Consider the following 15,551-nt stretch of genomic DNA (forward strand, 5'->3'; position numbering starts at 1 on the left):
AATCCAGCACTCACATCGTAACCGGTCCAGCAATCACACTGTAGCCAATCCAGCACTCACATCGTAAACGATCCAGCACTCACAATATAACTAGTCTTGCACTCACAATATAACGGGTCCAGTACTCATACTGTAACCGGTCCAGCACTCATACTGTAACCAATCCAGCACTCACTGTAACCAATCCAGAACTCATACTGTAACCGGTTCAGCACTCACACTGTAACCAATCCAGCACTCACATCGTAACTGGTCCAGCATTCACACCGTAACCAATTCAGCACTCACAATATAACTAGTCTTGCACTCACAATATAACCGGTCCAGCACTCATACTGCAACCGGTCCAACACACAATATAACCGGTCCAGCACTCACACCGTAACTGGTGCAGCACTCACACTACCACCTCTCCAGTTTGTTTTCAGCACCTCCGAAAGCATCTGAATTCCCAACACACCCTGCTCGGGAGACTCGTCTTCCTTTAGCGCAAACACCAGGGCGGCACCACAAAAACATCAGGGCGGCACCACCCAAACACCAGGGCGGCACCACCCAAACACCAGGGCGGCACCACCCAAACACCAGGGCGGCACCACCCAAACACCAGGGCGGCACCACCCAAACACCAGGGCGGCACCACCCAAACACCAGGGCGGCACCACCCAAACACCAGGGTGGCACCACTCAAACTCCAGGCCGGCACCACTCAAACACCAGGCCGGCACCACTCAAAGCAACTGAACCGACAATCGGCCCTTTCGAACACTTTAGATCTCAACTCGCCAACACAAACATCACACACACAATTTCTCCACCATTTTCTCCGTGGTATCCACATTACAGGTAATCAATCCCAAGTCGCTCCTTATATATTACGATCCGTGCTTGGTTCACACGGCCGCACCGATTACTCTGTCTGTCTGTCTGTCTGTCTGTCTGTCTGTCTGTCTGTCTCTCTCTCTCTCTCTGTCTCTCTCTCTCTGTCTCTCTCTCTGTCTCTCTCTCTCTCTCTGTCTCTCTCTCTCTCTCTGTCTCTCTCTCTCTCTCTGTCTCTCTCTCTCTCTCTGTCTCTCTCTCTCTCTCTCTCTGTCTCTCTCTGTCTCTCTCTCTCTGTCTCTCTCTGTCTCTCTCTCTCTCTGTCTCTCTCTCTGTCTCTCTCTCTGTCTCTCTCTCTGTCTCTCTCTCTGTCTCTCTCTCTGTCTCTGTCACTCTCTCTCTGTCACTCTATCTCTGTCTCTCTCTCTGTCTCTCTCTCTCTCTCTCTGTCTCTCTCTCTCTCTCTCTCTCTCTGTCTCTCTCTCTCTCTCTCTGTCTCTGTCTCTCTCTGTCTCTCTCTCTCTGTCTCTCTCTCTCTCTCTCTCTCTCTCTGTCTCTCTCTCTCTCTGTCTCTGTCTCTCTCTCTCTCAAACATCTCTCACCTTTCTGCGTCGCTGCTTCCCGCTCGATCGTCGACCCTTTGACTCTCCCTCTTCGGTCGTCTCGCTCTCCCCGTTCGCTTGCAACGCTTTTTGCGTGTCCGCGCGACTGAGAATGATCGCAGGCTTCACCGGCGGCGGATCATCCCGCGTTTTCTTGAGATGCGAGGCGGCGTGGGCCATGGTCCCCAGCAAGCTCCTCCAGATCGTGGCCGCCGCGATTGACGCGGGTCGGTTGTCCCGCTGGTGTCGCCCCTTGGGATCGCTCGTCGATGGCGTCTGAGACAGAACGCGTCGTCGTCGTCGTCGTTGCGCGTTATATCGATTTCGCGCTTTAATTTCCTTTCAAGTCGCCGACCCGATGTTGTTGCAATGTTGCAGATATGTGTTTGTGAAAAGAACGAAGAAGTCGTTGCAGGGTCTCTCGCACGACTCCCCCCACCCCAGCCCAGCCGATCACTAGGTCGAAGGTCTCGATGTCGGTGGTGGACCCGAGTGCTCGCTCCGTCGGTGGATCTTTACACTAGCGACAGCATCGCGGCGGGAAGCCCTGCAATACGCGCGGGTGCCGACCCAGACCGCCGGCTTTCTGCGACATGCGTGGTGGTGGAGGAGGAGGACCGACGGGATGTACCCCCTCCCCAGTCCCCCTAATCTGGGTGTTGCCCGCTCACGGTGAAATATTCATGAGGACCCTTTGGGCGGACATTGATCACGATGCGGTGCCGGGAAGCCAGGGAACCTTCGAGTGTGCCGAGCCGAGCCGAGCCGCGCAATCCGCTGCCGCAGTGGCTTCGAAACGTGGGGGTCGAAATGCGGTTGTTTTTTTTAAAACATATTCCCACCCTTCCCGCACTGCTCGCCCACGTGCTCGGGCGTGACGCTGCGGCACGAGCAGTTCGCATGGCGTCGGGTCGTGTCGGATCGGGTCGGGTCGGGTCGGCATCACCGTTTCCCCACGGAGTGGAGGGGTGGATCTCGACAGGGCTATTCGCACATCATTAGATATTAATTAGACCGCACTCGAACTGGTCCAATTGGTTTAAAATTGTTTTGCAAAAGCATTTCAGGGGTTTAATTGATGTGTACGTGCTAATTTGCTCCAGTTATGACAGTGAACTATACATACAGCCGCACGTGAGTATGCATAGCCCGTGGCGAGTGCACACACTTTCTAAAGAGTGTGCACAGCCACGAGCACTCATGAGCACACAGCACCTGGTGAATGCGTACAGACTCTGGTGAGCGTGTTGAGCCTCGAATGAGCGTGTAGACCCTCTGGTAAGCGTGTCGACGCTCTGGTGAGTGTGTCGACGCTCTGGTGAGTGTGTCGACCCTCTGGTGAGTGTGTCGACCCTCTGGTGAGTGTCGATTCTCTGGTGAGTGTGTTGAGCCTCAAATGAGCGTGTAGACACTCTGGTGAACGTGTCGAGCCTCTAGTCTCTGGTGAGCATGTAGAGCTTTTAGTCTTTAATGAGCATGTAGAGCCTCTCGTGAGCGTGTCGAGCCTCGAGTCTCCAGTGAGCATGTCGAGCCTCTGGTTAGTGTTTAGAGCCTCTTCTGTGTGTGGAGCCTCTCGTGAGTGTGTGGAGCCTCTCATCTCTCGTGAATTTGTAGAGTCTTTGTGAGTGTGCAGAGCCTCTATTAAGTGTGGAGAGCCTTTCATGAGTGTATGGAGCCTTAAGTGAGTGCGCACAGCAGCTATTGACCTGATTGTAGGAGGTGAGTCATTCCACCTCATATCACTGGAGGCCTCCCAGTTGACCCCCTCAGATTTACTTTAAACTTTCATAAAATAGTTCCCAGGTATCAAAATGAAGCTGCGTAAAATTTTAGGTCCATAGATGCGGTCAACTGCGAGATACTGAGGGTTGAAAATGTGGTTGTGTCCCTATTTTTATGGTCGTTGCGAGCATCACAAAATGAACGGCTGCTTTTAAACTCCCACTTTTTAAATATTAATGCTAGAGCCTTGAAATTTTCAGAGATTATTCTTCTATAACTGCTCTGTAAGAAACAAACATAAAACTGAGTATACCAGTCTTAAATTTTATGACCTAATCAGTTGAAATCCAGAAAAAAAAATGTTGGTTTTGTATGAAGACCCAACTTTGAGACCCCATATATTTTTATTGACCCATCCCAGAAGCTTGAAATTTTTTCAGGTAATAACTATGGTAGTAGTATTCAAATACATGTTTACCTTTCTTAATCAGTCCTGTATATATATACATATATATATATATATATATATATATATATATATATATATATATATATATATATATATATATATATATATATATATATATATATATATATATATATATATATTACAGTCATGATCCCTCAAAAATCGAAAATTTTCATTTTTCCCCGAAATTCAGGTGAGAATTGCAAATATATGACAAGGTATACCACTTCAAATTGTTCACCATTGGAAAGAGCATATTCAAGTTTACAAAAGTGTCAAATATCAAAGTGGTATAATGTTTCTATCAATATTTTCAAAAATATTTGAATAAATGATGTTCTGCCAGTGCTGTGCACATTGTGTGTGCTATTTAATGAACAGTCCTTTTACATGTAGTACATATCCATATGTGTAGTACATGTATATACAATGTACAAACATATCATCTGCTATTAGGATACCATGAACACAATACTTTGAAATTTGAATTTGTAATTCTTTGTTTCTCATTTGCAAATAGCAAGAGCTAAACTCATCTGGCTGGGGCTAAAAATATAACTCAGGAATAGTGGCTGATCTGCTGATGTCAGCAGTGTATATAGTTACATTCAAGGGAGGACATTTGTTGGGTTCCTTTGGTCAATATGATGAAGGTTATTGATGCTCCCCTAACGTCAACTGGGAGGCAGGACAAGCTCGCACCTGACTTGGAAAAGCAGATCAAGGACCTATTCAAATCATTTACGTGAAATGTTTTATTACATTGTTATTGCAGCATGTGATATTTTTGTATTATTAATTTAAATCACAGAACTAATCATTCATGATTACCATGGTGCCCACACCATGCACACACTTCATGTATTCACGACTGTGTAAACAACAGTTTAAAATATATATATATATATATATATATATATATATATATATATATATATATATATATATATATATATATACATATATACATATATATATATATATATATACATATATATATATATACATATATATATATACATATATATATATATACCGGGCGTAGTGGCGTGCGCCTGTAATCCGGCTACTCGGAGGCTTGGGTTGGAGGATCGCTTGAGGACGGGGGCTCTGCACTGGGCAGGGTATAGAGCAGCCCGGAATCATGGCGAAACCCAAATCCTGATCCCTGTGTCGTAAGAGGCGACCAGGGTTGCGTCAGGAAGGGCATCCGGCGTAAAACCTGTGCCAAATCAGTATGCGGATCATAACGGATGATCCGCTGTGGCGACCCCTAACGGGAGCAGCCGAAAGATGAACAACAACATATATATATATATATATATATATATATATATATATATATATATATATATATATATATATATATATATATATATATATTGTTACGGTTGTGGAAATTCACAGATCACCATTCAGGTTCCCCGAAGATAAGTTATGTCGGTAAGTGTGTGTCCAGGTTAGATTTCCCCACCGATGTATAACGGGCTGTGAACCTTTGAGGTAGTGTTTTTCTTTTCTATCTTTATTTTAACAACTAAACACCAATCTCCACAAACAAACGAACTTCTCCTCACCATCATATCCACAAACAACATCTCCTCACCATCTTCTCCACAAACCGCCATCATCTCCTCAACACCAATCTCCACAAACAAACGAACTTCTCCTCACCATCATATCCACAAACAACAACATCGCCACAAACAAACCAACATCTCCTCACCATCTTCTCCACAAACCGCCATCATCTCCTCACCACCTTCTCCACAACCGCAAACATCTCCTCAACACCAATCTCCACAAACAAACGAACTTCTCACCATTATCTCCACAAACAACAACATCTCCACAAGCAACAACATCTCAACAAACAAACGAACTTCTCCTCACCAGCATCTCCACAACACCGCCATCTTTTCACCAACAACAACATCCCAACAAACGAACACGATGGCATTCTCGACAGTGGCAAAGTGATCTCAAACACGGCCGCGTTTGACGGCAGAATTGGATCAGAACGGCGAAAGGGGCAGAGCCAGCCGGGGGTGAAGTTTCAAAGGTGAAAGGAAGGAGGGCACTCATTTCGGGTGGTAAGCCCAAAGCGACCCCTCCCCTCCGGGCTATAAAAAGGCGCGTTTCAACTCCCGAGAGCGTTGTTGGTCGGTGGAGGGAGTCGAGTTGGTGAGTTGAGTTTGGAGCCTGGAGTCCAGTTGAGCGGTTGAGGAGGCGCCGGGTGGTCTACAAGGAACGAATGACTTGGAGAAGAGCGCTGGGAGAGAGCGTTCAAGTTCGCGCTGCGCTGGTGTAGTGGAGTCGGGAAGAGAGCTTGGAGAGTTCGGAGGTTGGAGTGCGGGCAGAGGCATCGAGGGTCGCCCAGCAAGTCACCAATAGGGTGGCAGGTAGCCTGCTTGGTCTCTCGGAGTGCCTTCGGTCATCCCGGCTCCGAGCAATTATAAAGGCTTACGAGCCTGGTTCTTTCTTTCTTTCTTTCTTGGGGTTTGCATGAAAGTCTATGGCGCCTTGTCTACCAAGTAAAACTGATTAAGGGCATGTACATAATAAATAGACATCGGCTGAAGGTTTTTGCTCGTGTCTCCCCCCCCCAACCCCCCTCCCCACATTCATTGCATTGCTTGCATGCCTGTGTGGAAATAAATGTCCCCATTTGTGAATGTCACCCGCTCGTTGCGTCCCTTCCTCCATTGACTGCCATAATTGCGTTCGGAATAATTAGCTGGCTGATTATAAGCCGATAAAACGTACATCTGGTCCGACGGGGCTTGGCGATATAAAACCGCTCGGCAATCGCAAACGGAATGAGCTGCTGAAAGCGGCTTGTTTTCGTGCAGGCTCCATTGAGGTATAAACTCCTGGCATTTCTGTCTGCGCGAATAATGAGGTACATCGACAATTCGGCGATCGACCCTGTAGTGAGTGGACAGGAGAGTTGGCTGGTTTATGGTGTGGTTAAAAACAGCCGTAGCTGGGTTTCAGCGTTGATCCGAAAGCTGCGACTCGATTGCTCGTTCGGTGGGCACGCGCGGCCACAATTGAGCTAAAGGCGGTCGCCTGCATGCCGGACGGGCGAAAATCCACAACAATATTTTAAAAATATATATACCACTTTGATATTTGACACTTTTGTAAACTTGAATATGCTCTTTCTAATGGTGAACAATTTGAAGTGGTATACCTTGTCATATATTTGCAATCCTCACCTGAATTTCGGGGAAAAATGAAAATTTTCAATTTTTGAGGGATCATGACTGTATTATATATGACTGATTAAGAAAAGTAAACATGTATTTGAATACTACTACCATACAGTTATTACATGAAAAAAATTCAAGCTTCTGGGATGGGTCAATAAAAATATATGGGGTCTCAAAGTTGGGTCTTCATACAAAACCAACATTTTTTTTCTGGATTTCAACTGATCAGGTCATAAAATTTAACAGATGTATACTCTGTTTTATGTTTGTTTCTTACAGAGCAGTTATAGAAGAATAATCTCTGAAAATTTCAAGGCTCTAGCATTAAAATTAAAAAAGTTGTGGGTGTTTAAAAGTAGCCGTTCATTTTGTGATGCTCGCAACAACCATAAATATAGGGCCACAACCACATTTTCAACCCTCAATATCTCGGAGTTGACTGCATCTATGGACCTAAAATTTTACGCAGCTTCATTTTGATACCTGGGAAGTATTTTATGAAAGTTTAAAGTAAATCTGAGGGGATCAACTGGGAACATTTTCTTAAATTTGGTGATTTCAGATGAATGACTCAGGTACATTGTTTGAGTCCTTATCGGTTTAAGTGATATAGCTGCTTCATACACATGGGTGGATCCACCACACGACGATCCATTGTCATGACCGGTGTACGTAATAAAAACGAAATGAAGCAAAGATGAGATCCTGCAGGTATCCACAGGTACCCCGACATGTTTAATTGAACATCTTCATGCATACATCGGGGATTAAACAAAGGGGTGAAAAAGGATGCATTGAGCTCAGACAATCCCTTCTGATTCCTCATCTGCAGGGTCTCCAATGAGCATGTAGGTTCTGCAGGGTCTCTAGGTTCTGGATTGACACCAGTTTGTCAGAGTCATTTAACACTTTCCTAATAGGCAACAATGATAAATGTTTCACCCACAATGCATCCTCCTCACTGTCCTTTCCTCACAGACAATATGACCGTGATGTGACAAATGGCCACCTTGCTCTGCATATGATTTCACATAATCAGGGTATTTTTGCAAAACCAAACTAAAAAGAGCAATCAGAGAATGCAGGCCCTCATCAGAACGTGTGTTGTGTGGTGTTTGTGTAGTTTTGTGTGTTTCATAATTAATAAGAGACATAACTGGAACTGCCACTTTGTAACTGCTAGCAGTGATGACCGGGTACTAAAACGTCCCACTTTGATTGGACACCCAACCCTGACCCGTGACGTTTTTCATTATTACCCTCGCCGATTGTGTTTGGGACCGTTTGTTTATGACTTGGCGAAAAAATGTTTTGCCAAGTTTTTGTCTGTAGCGTTTGTCTGTCTGTCTGTTTGTTTGTCACATGATTCTTGGCCACAGTTTTCAAGCAATAATTCTGAATTTTTTTGGCTGTGTCGTTGACCGGCCAAAGACAGCAATGCTTAATATTGGTGAAGATCCAAATCCAGATCTGAGAATTTTTTCAGTGATTCTTCACCATTGAGAGATCAGGCCAAAACATATATATCGCATGAGATCTCAAAAAGTTGTGGATGAGTTATGACAAAACTTAGTGGATGAGTTATGACAAAACTTAGTGGATGAGTTATGACAAAACTTAGTGGATGAGTTATGACAAAACTTAGTGGATGAGTTATGACAAAACTTAGTGGATGAGTTGGTTTGGTGACAAGAAAAAGTGGATTCGATTTTGGTTAAGGTCCGGATTCAGATCCGGCCCATCAGTGGAATACAAAATGTAAACTGTTCAGCCTGGCGAAGGTATGCATGTGTTTGACCGAGTGCCGTTCCATTTCCTCAAGTATCACTCTATGAGTGATTTTTCATTTGTCTGTCTGTCTGTCTGTCTGTACACAACTCTCATGTTTTTCTCCGCAACCGCTTGTCATATTGAGACGAAATTTTCATCAAAGATGCGACGACTCATGTTGCATGTTTTTATGATAATTATGACGTCATAGACCACGTGTAGTGGTAGCCATGTTGGAAAAACAGAAGAAGACCAAATAGGTACAGTCCTGCATTGGAGTAATCAAAATGAACCACAAGCAAGCAAAAAGCAAAGATTAAGTCATCAGGAGGAACCTGGATAGGATTCGCATTTCAGCTGCTACTCCTCTACCCAAACACACCCATCCAAGCACAGCCAAGTGAGCCTTATTCAAAAAATTTAAAAAAATTAAAAAGAACCCGGATCAAAAAAAACTTAAATACTTCTGGCTGCCAGACCTTGCGTCCGCCCAAGTTGAAAATTGAAACATGTATTCCCCAGTACAACTACATCATAACTGTGAAGTTTCATGTCGATTGATTAAGCCTTTCCAGACAAAACATTATTTAATATTTTCTTCAATCAATATGGCTGCCAAACCATGTGACCTATCAATTATTCCTTAACAAGCGTGTATACCCAAAGCTTGGGGAACATTTGAGTGACGTTTCCCCTTGAGCTGTCCGACCGTTCTAGAGAAGATTTTTTTTATAGGTTTTTGGGGTAAATCCAACATGGCTACCAAAGCATGTGACCTAATGATGTCATATGTATGAACCTTTTGTTCCTCATACAGAGGTCATGTGGTCATGCTTGTAAAGTTTCGCCTCGATCTGTTCAGCCACTTCAGAGAAGATTTTTGAAGGATGTTTTTTAAAGCAATATGGCTACCGAATCACGTGACTGATGATGTCATCAATTTCTTTTCTCTGGACCATTTTATCCCTAGATGACCTTCAAAAATTTTCATACTAATCAGATGTAGCATTCTACATATGCAATTATGACGTCATAATGAAGGCACATATGACATCATTAAAAAAAATCACTATTATTCCCCCATGAGGAGTACTTTCCGTGTGCCAAGTTTCAAATTTTTTCCTTCGTGTGGTTTCAGAGATACAGAGGTCCAAAGTTTTTCCGTTTTTCCAACACGGCTGCCGCACCACGTGACCTATGATGTCATAATTGTGATCAAGACATTCTGCATTAGGAGTCGCACCGATGGTGAAATTTCGTCTCAATCCAACAAACGGTTGCGGAGCAAAACATGAAAGGTCTGTGCGGACAAACAAACAAACAAACAAACAAACAAACAGACAGACCCAAATGCAATACCTTCTTCGGCAAGGGTAAATAAGGAGTGAAGGAAGTAGTGTTCCACATATATATATACATATATGATTACTACGATGCTCAATGAACTTAACAGCTGTTCAGACTGCTAAAAAAAGAAGTGTTCATTCATCCAATTAGGTGACAGTGAAATTTTGGGTGTCTCCGGGAGGTGTTTAATATGACAGATCGGTGATCGCGATTCGCTTGCCAAGCCAGCCGTTCTTTAGCAACCATTTTATTGGAGTGCTTCCCTGAGCACTTAGGCCACTTGTTGAGTGCTCTTTAATATTCGCACTGTCACTGAATATTGTATATTGATCGACTTGAACAAAGTTTGGGGGTCACTTGCCTGCATTGGCCGTGTGTTGTTCTGCAGTGCATCGGGTGGTGGCTGGCTGGCTGAAAATGTGTAATTTTATTTCACACCACGTTTCCCCTTTTTGTACGATCTTCTTTCATTAGATGACTGGTCACTTCGGCATAGATAAATACACATGAAAAATTAAGCATTTCGTTTTTTAAAGTTTCTTCAACCATTTTGTCAGAGTGCTTGGTAAAGCCACTTGGCACGTGCTCTTCAAGCTTCGATAGCGATACCACGGTTCAATACTGGAGTTTGGAAGATAAAATAAATTAGATGATTACAATTAGGAAAAAATGTTTTCGGTTGTTGCAAAGCAATAAATTGCCACATCACGGCAGGCTAGCCGAGAGGTATGTACACTTGCTCTTAGCTGTCTGGACTGGGTTTGAATCCCGACCCAGCTATAAACTGTCATCCCGGTGTTTCACAGGCAGGGTGAGTCATCAATGTGTGTACCATCCTCGGATGAACGTTAATCTAGGTGTCACATCTGCCCAAATCCCCCTCTCCTCCCTCCCTTCTTTCTCTCTCACCCCTATCCCACCTTTCTCTCTCTCTCTCCCACCCCTATCCCTCCCACGCCTACTCCTCTCTCCCACCCCGCTCCCTCTCTTTGACCCCTCCCCTCTTCTATCCCACCCTCGCTTTCTGTTCAGGGGACTGTTAAGGACTGACAGTTTAGTTTTGAATTTAAAACGGCTTCCCCATAGTGTACATGTTCGAATCTGATTCGGAGTGAGCCGACCGGAGGGGTTCAAAGGTCGCTACATGTGCGAGCATGCATGCATGCAGGCCTTTGGCAGGTAGATAGCATGGGTTTTAAATGCTCCCACTCGGTTTTATATAGAACCCAGTGGTTAAAAAGAAAATGTTGCTGTTAAGGCATGTGTTTTTGCCCATCCCTTCTCCTCACGCTGCTTTCCATTCCCTTACCCTCACACTGCTTTCCCTTCCTCTTCCCTCATGCTGCCTTCTCGTCCCCTCCCCTCATGCTGCCTTGCCCTCCCCTTGCGCTGCCTTTCCCTTTCCCTCCTCTCACACCACCTTCCCTACCCCTCCCCTCACACTGCCTTCCCTTCACCTACCCTCATGGTTACCCCCTACCCTCTGCACTCCCCATGGATATCGCCCGGTGGTCTCTGCGTGCTGTTTTAATGTAGCCCATTTGGTTCAATCCTGCACTATCCGCCCCCCACTTTCTCCACAAGTCCCACTACCAAACGCAAGTCGACACCCTCCCCTCATGCTTACCTCCTCCCAACCCCTCCCCCTTCCTCCTCACTCCCACCCCCTCCCAGAGTGTATAGCAGCATTTGGTGAGGTGTTAGTCTCCCCACCCCCTTCCTCTCCCCTCCTACATCCTCACTCCTCTCTCCCTCCCTTCCCTCCTCTCTCCCTCCCTCTTTCAGCCCCCTTATTTGTCCCCCCTCCCCCTTAATATTCCTGTCAGTGAAGCAATGGGTTGTATTTGCTGGGATATATGTATAGGATTATTCGGATGCTCAATGTTCCATTTCCTCCAGTTGACTCGATATGAATCCTCTGCTCAGAGCAACAATGTGAGGTCCAAAAGGACGGGAGATAAAGGAGGCAGCGCATAAAACGGAAGTGAATGTTCGAGGCGAATTGGACGGTTACAGCAATGGCGTCCCCTCGTGGTTTCTTAATTACTGTACACAACAAGGAGAACGAGTTGCCTGGATCGCCGATATTTCACAATCACCTCTGAGCCGTCTGGTGTCGGTTTGATTCCTGGCCCGATTATAAACCTGGAATGGTACCTTGCAGGCAGGGAATTGCATCACGATGTGCACCGCCCCTCGGATAGACGAAAAGCCCGGTGTCCCGGTGTCTACAAACACCAGCTAATGCCAGCAGATGGGACACCAGTCTTAACGTCCATCGGGTCTCGGAGGAAGGGCACAAATCGTGATACAACGCCTTGTCCGAAAAGCGAGCGCAAATCCGACGGTTAATCGTCGGGTCGGGAATCGAAGTTGTACGAGAACGCTCAACGCTAAGGTCTTCGGCACCATCCCGTCGGCTCTACGTCCACCTCTGGTCGAGAAATGGAGTCGCCTTTTGAGATGTGCTTGCTGGACCCAGCACACGACCAGGATGAACAGCACACAAAATATTTCTGCATTACCTGGAAAATTGGCCGCCAAGGTGGGCGGTGAGGGGCTCGGAGAGGACTCAGAGTGTAGAGAATAGTTCGGTCCGTTTCTGCATTACCTGGAAAATTGGCCGCCAACGTGGGCGGTGAGGGGCTCGGAGTGGACTCAGTGTGGAGAATGGTTGGGTCCAGGAAAACAATGAACCTGCCCAATAAGCAGGTGCCGCCGAAGCAGATCGCCACATGCCTTCACCACCAAGACAAATTTTCAATTCAAAGCGGTTGTTGGTGTTGGTCCATCTTCTACAGCTCGTCAGGCCTTTTGACAGCCCGATTAAGGTCAATGGACGCAGCTCGGGACATTCATTCAAGGCAAGAAGGGCGATCAGCAAGCACGTGGTTTGATGTGCATGGCTCCCAACGAGAGACAAATATTTATTGACTCGATCCGTTTCACTGCGATCCTCTGCCTGGACAATCAACCCTCGAACATTTAATCTGCCCAAGAGAGAGTTCGGTCTCGCCTGTTCTTCGTGAAAGACACCGTGAGATCTTTAACGTCCACCAACTGATGTCGGTGGATGGCACTCCCAGTTTAACATCCATTCGAGGGTCGGTGCAAATTGAGGAATCTAATGAATCACCCTGCCTGTGAAACACCAGGTTGGCAGTTTATAGCAGAGTTGAGATTCAAACTCAGGCTGGATGGCTCAAAAGGCCAGTGCGGGTCCCTCTCTCTCGTCTGGACCATCCCGACAGTCCGATAGTCGACCTCAATGGTAGCCACAATTTTAAACCCCGAAATGGTGGGAGGTTGGTGCAGAAATTTCGAGCAGGTATGTCCACCGGCCTAAACATAGCACAGCAGAAAGGGCACCGATCGACATGGTTTGTGGGTTTCAAACCCGAGATCACTCATCTGCATGGACCGGCACGACTGTAAGCTCGATAGTTACTGCAAACAATGCTGCTCCGTCCGTTCACGATTCTCCTGGGACAACCCGGTGGACGGAATCAATTGAAGCAAAATATCTTATCACGCTAAAAGGGACGGTGGGAGTGTATGTAAGGGGATGGGGTTACAAGAGGGGTCGGGTTCAAAATGGCGTGCCGGGTTCCGATAAACAGCCGCGCCCTGCTCTGAAAGATAGATGTACGAATTGTTCGAAGTACAGAGAACACCTCCATCACTACCTACACATCCTCCATGCAATTCTCTCAACTGATCATCCATCCACCCATCCTCACTGCACTCTCATCTTCATTCACATTGCCCATTTCAATTATGCTCATACATATCCCAATCTCCATGATTTCATCCCATTTCTCCATTTCCATCATCATCACCAATATCTGGATCTCCATGATATCTGTTTCCGCACATATTCAAGATATATCGATGGTGTCCGTTTATGCGCACCAATAGTGTCAAGCTCAAGTGCCGTTTCCAGTACTAGTACTCGACATACCCCTGCAGTGATCCTGTTATTAAATATCACATTCTTTCACCTGCACGCATCGATACTCGCACATCGATCCATCGACAGGTAATGAATGGACATATTAGAGGAAACTCGCGTTCCGCGGAAACCCGTTCATTGTCACGGCATGGTGACAGTTGGTTGTGAAAGTTTGCGATGAATGTAAATTACAAACTTTCAGGGAGAGAAGATCGGCTTCCTAATACGATCCGTCGATGTTCTGATGACCGTGAGAACAAGGGGCCATCTGTATGCTGTGGGTTTACCAACCTGAGAGGTTCCGCGATGCCTCCGCAGTGTGTTCACGGGTCGTCCCCCATTCGAGCTGCTCGCCATTGTCGCACTAGCTGTCCTCCCCCAATTGATTCTCGACTTCGGGGTCTGTGGTCCTCGACTACCGGACACTCTTTGTTGATGTTCGACTCTCTCACTTCTGAGCCCTCTGTCCCTACAATCGCATCTCTCTGTCTCTCTCTCTCCAATGTCCCGAGTTTGTCTCGTCTCCAAGCTTCCTGCGACGTCTCCACTCTCTGCCTCCAATTCCCGGCTGCCTACGATCTCCCGCAGCCTCCTCCAATTTCCTCGATCCCTCCGAGCGCTGGGCTCCCACCCGCTCCCAAACCGACTCTCTTCTCCCGATACGGACTCCTGCTGCTCCAAGGGCGTGGTGTACCTCCCCAGCACCCGGGGCGGATCGCCGTTGGATTGATCGATAATTGGAATTGCGATCTTCTCGGGTATCTTCTCGGACTGTTTCCAATCACGTCCAATTCCTGCATCCGGCGGGACTTGCTGCAGGCAACCGGGCGCGACATTTATTAAACAGACCTGCTTTGACTACATCGTCACCGTTATGGTGACATCACACAAGAGAACGCTCAGGATGAAGCACCTCTCTGGCCACCCCGCATGCACCTGGAGGGCTCATGGGAAGGGAAATCCTTTGGTGTAAGGATTATAGATGTTTATACTCTTTATGGTCGAAGTGCCATCCTGAAAGGGTGGAAGAAACTGACCAACAAGAGGAGACCCTGATGGACATGGACAGATCTCTCCACGGACAATAACCCGAAAGTGCAGACTCCTCGGCCGAGTCCATATGCCTATTCCACGACGGTATCATCTCCTGACTGATCATGGCATATAAAGCAATGTGCCCCTAAACTCAGGGAATGTCTAATCAAGTAAAATTCCACATTTTAAAAGTTTACCTTGTGCATCTCATCAAATTGATGTATTCTGTATTCTGTATTCTGTGCTGTTGGTGAAACTTCAAGTTGTCTGGATTTCTGTTGATGGTTCATTGTTTCGTGACCGATGCAGTGGAGTCCCATACTGGAGGAGCCAGTCCTCAGGCATCAACACGAAGTCCTCCTCTGTTCTGAAGCACACAATCTGCAGGATACATTTCAAATTTTTTTTGTTTGTTATTTTCGGTGGACAGAGGTTGTTTGTGTGTTTGTGAGCAAGATGTATCAAAAACTTATGGAGGGGATGAGTTGGTTCGGTGAACCATCCGATTCCATTTTGGTTCAGGTCCCGATGTAGATCCCAGCCTATCATTGGATACAAAACGTAAACCGTTTCAGCCTGTCAGAGCAAGTATCCGCTCTACCAACTCTACCATCATGTTC

At 46.2% G+C, this 15,551-nt stretch overlaps 1 protein-coding gene across 7 annotated transcripts in view; it reads right to left on the minus strand.

The window, feature by feature from the left end:
• Positions 1-14,760, minus strand: part of LOC147027028 (uncharacterized) — a 171,142-nt gene extending 156,382 nt beyond the window's left edge. For 4 of the 7 annotated variants that reach the window (XM_085883085.1, XM_085883087.1, XM_085883084.1 and 1 more), the window contains exon 1: positions 1,422-2,188. In XM_085883085.1, the coding sequence (XP_085739211.1) occupies positions 1,422-1,601 (180 nt within the window). In that variant the 5' untranslated portion in view covers positions 1,602-2,188. Of the gene's footprint in view, positions 1-1,421; positions 2,189-14,187 lie in introns of those variants that run through there. The other 3 variants (XM_085883089.1, XM_085883090.1, XM_085883093.1) reach the window with 3 other exon arrangements.
• Positions 14,761-15,551: the final 791 nt, after the last annotated feature.

This window comes from Eptatretus burgeri, chromosome 5, assembly GCF_056783735.1.
Source record: "Eptatretus burgeri isolate ZD-2024b chromosome 5, Ebu_testis_v1, whole genome shotgun sequence".
Taxonomy (NCBI): Eukaryota; Metazoa; Chordata; class Myxini; order Myxiniformes; family Myxinidae; genus Eptatretus; species Eptatretus burgeri.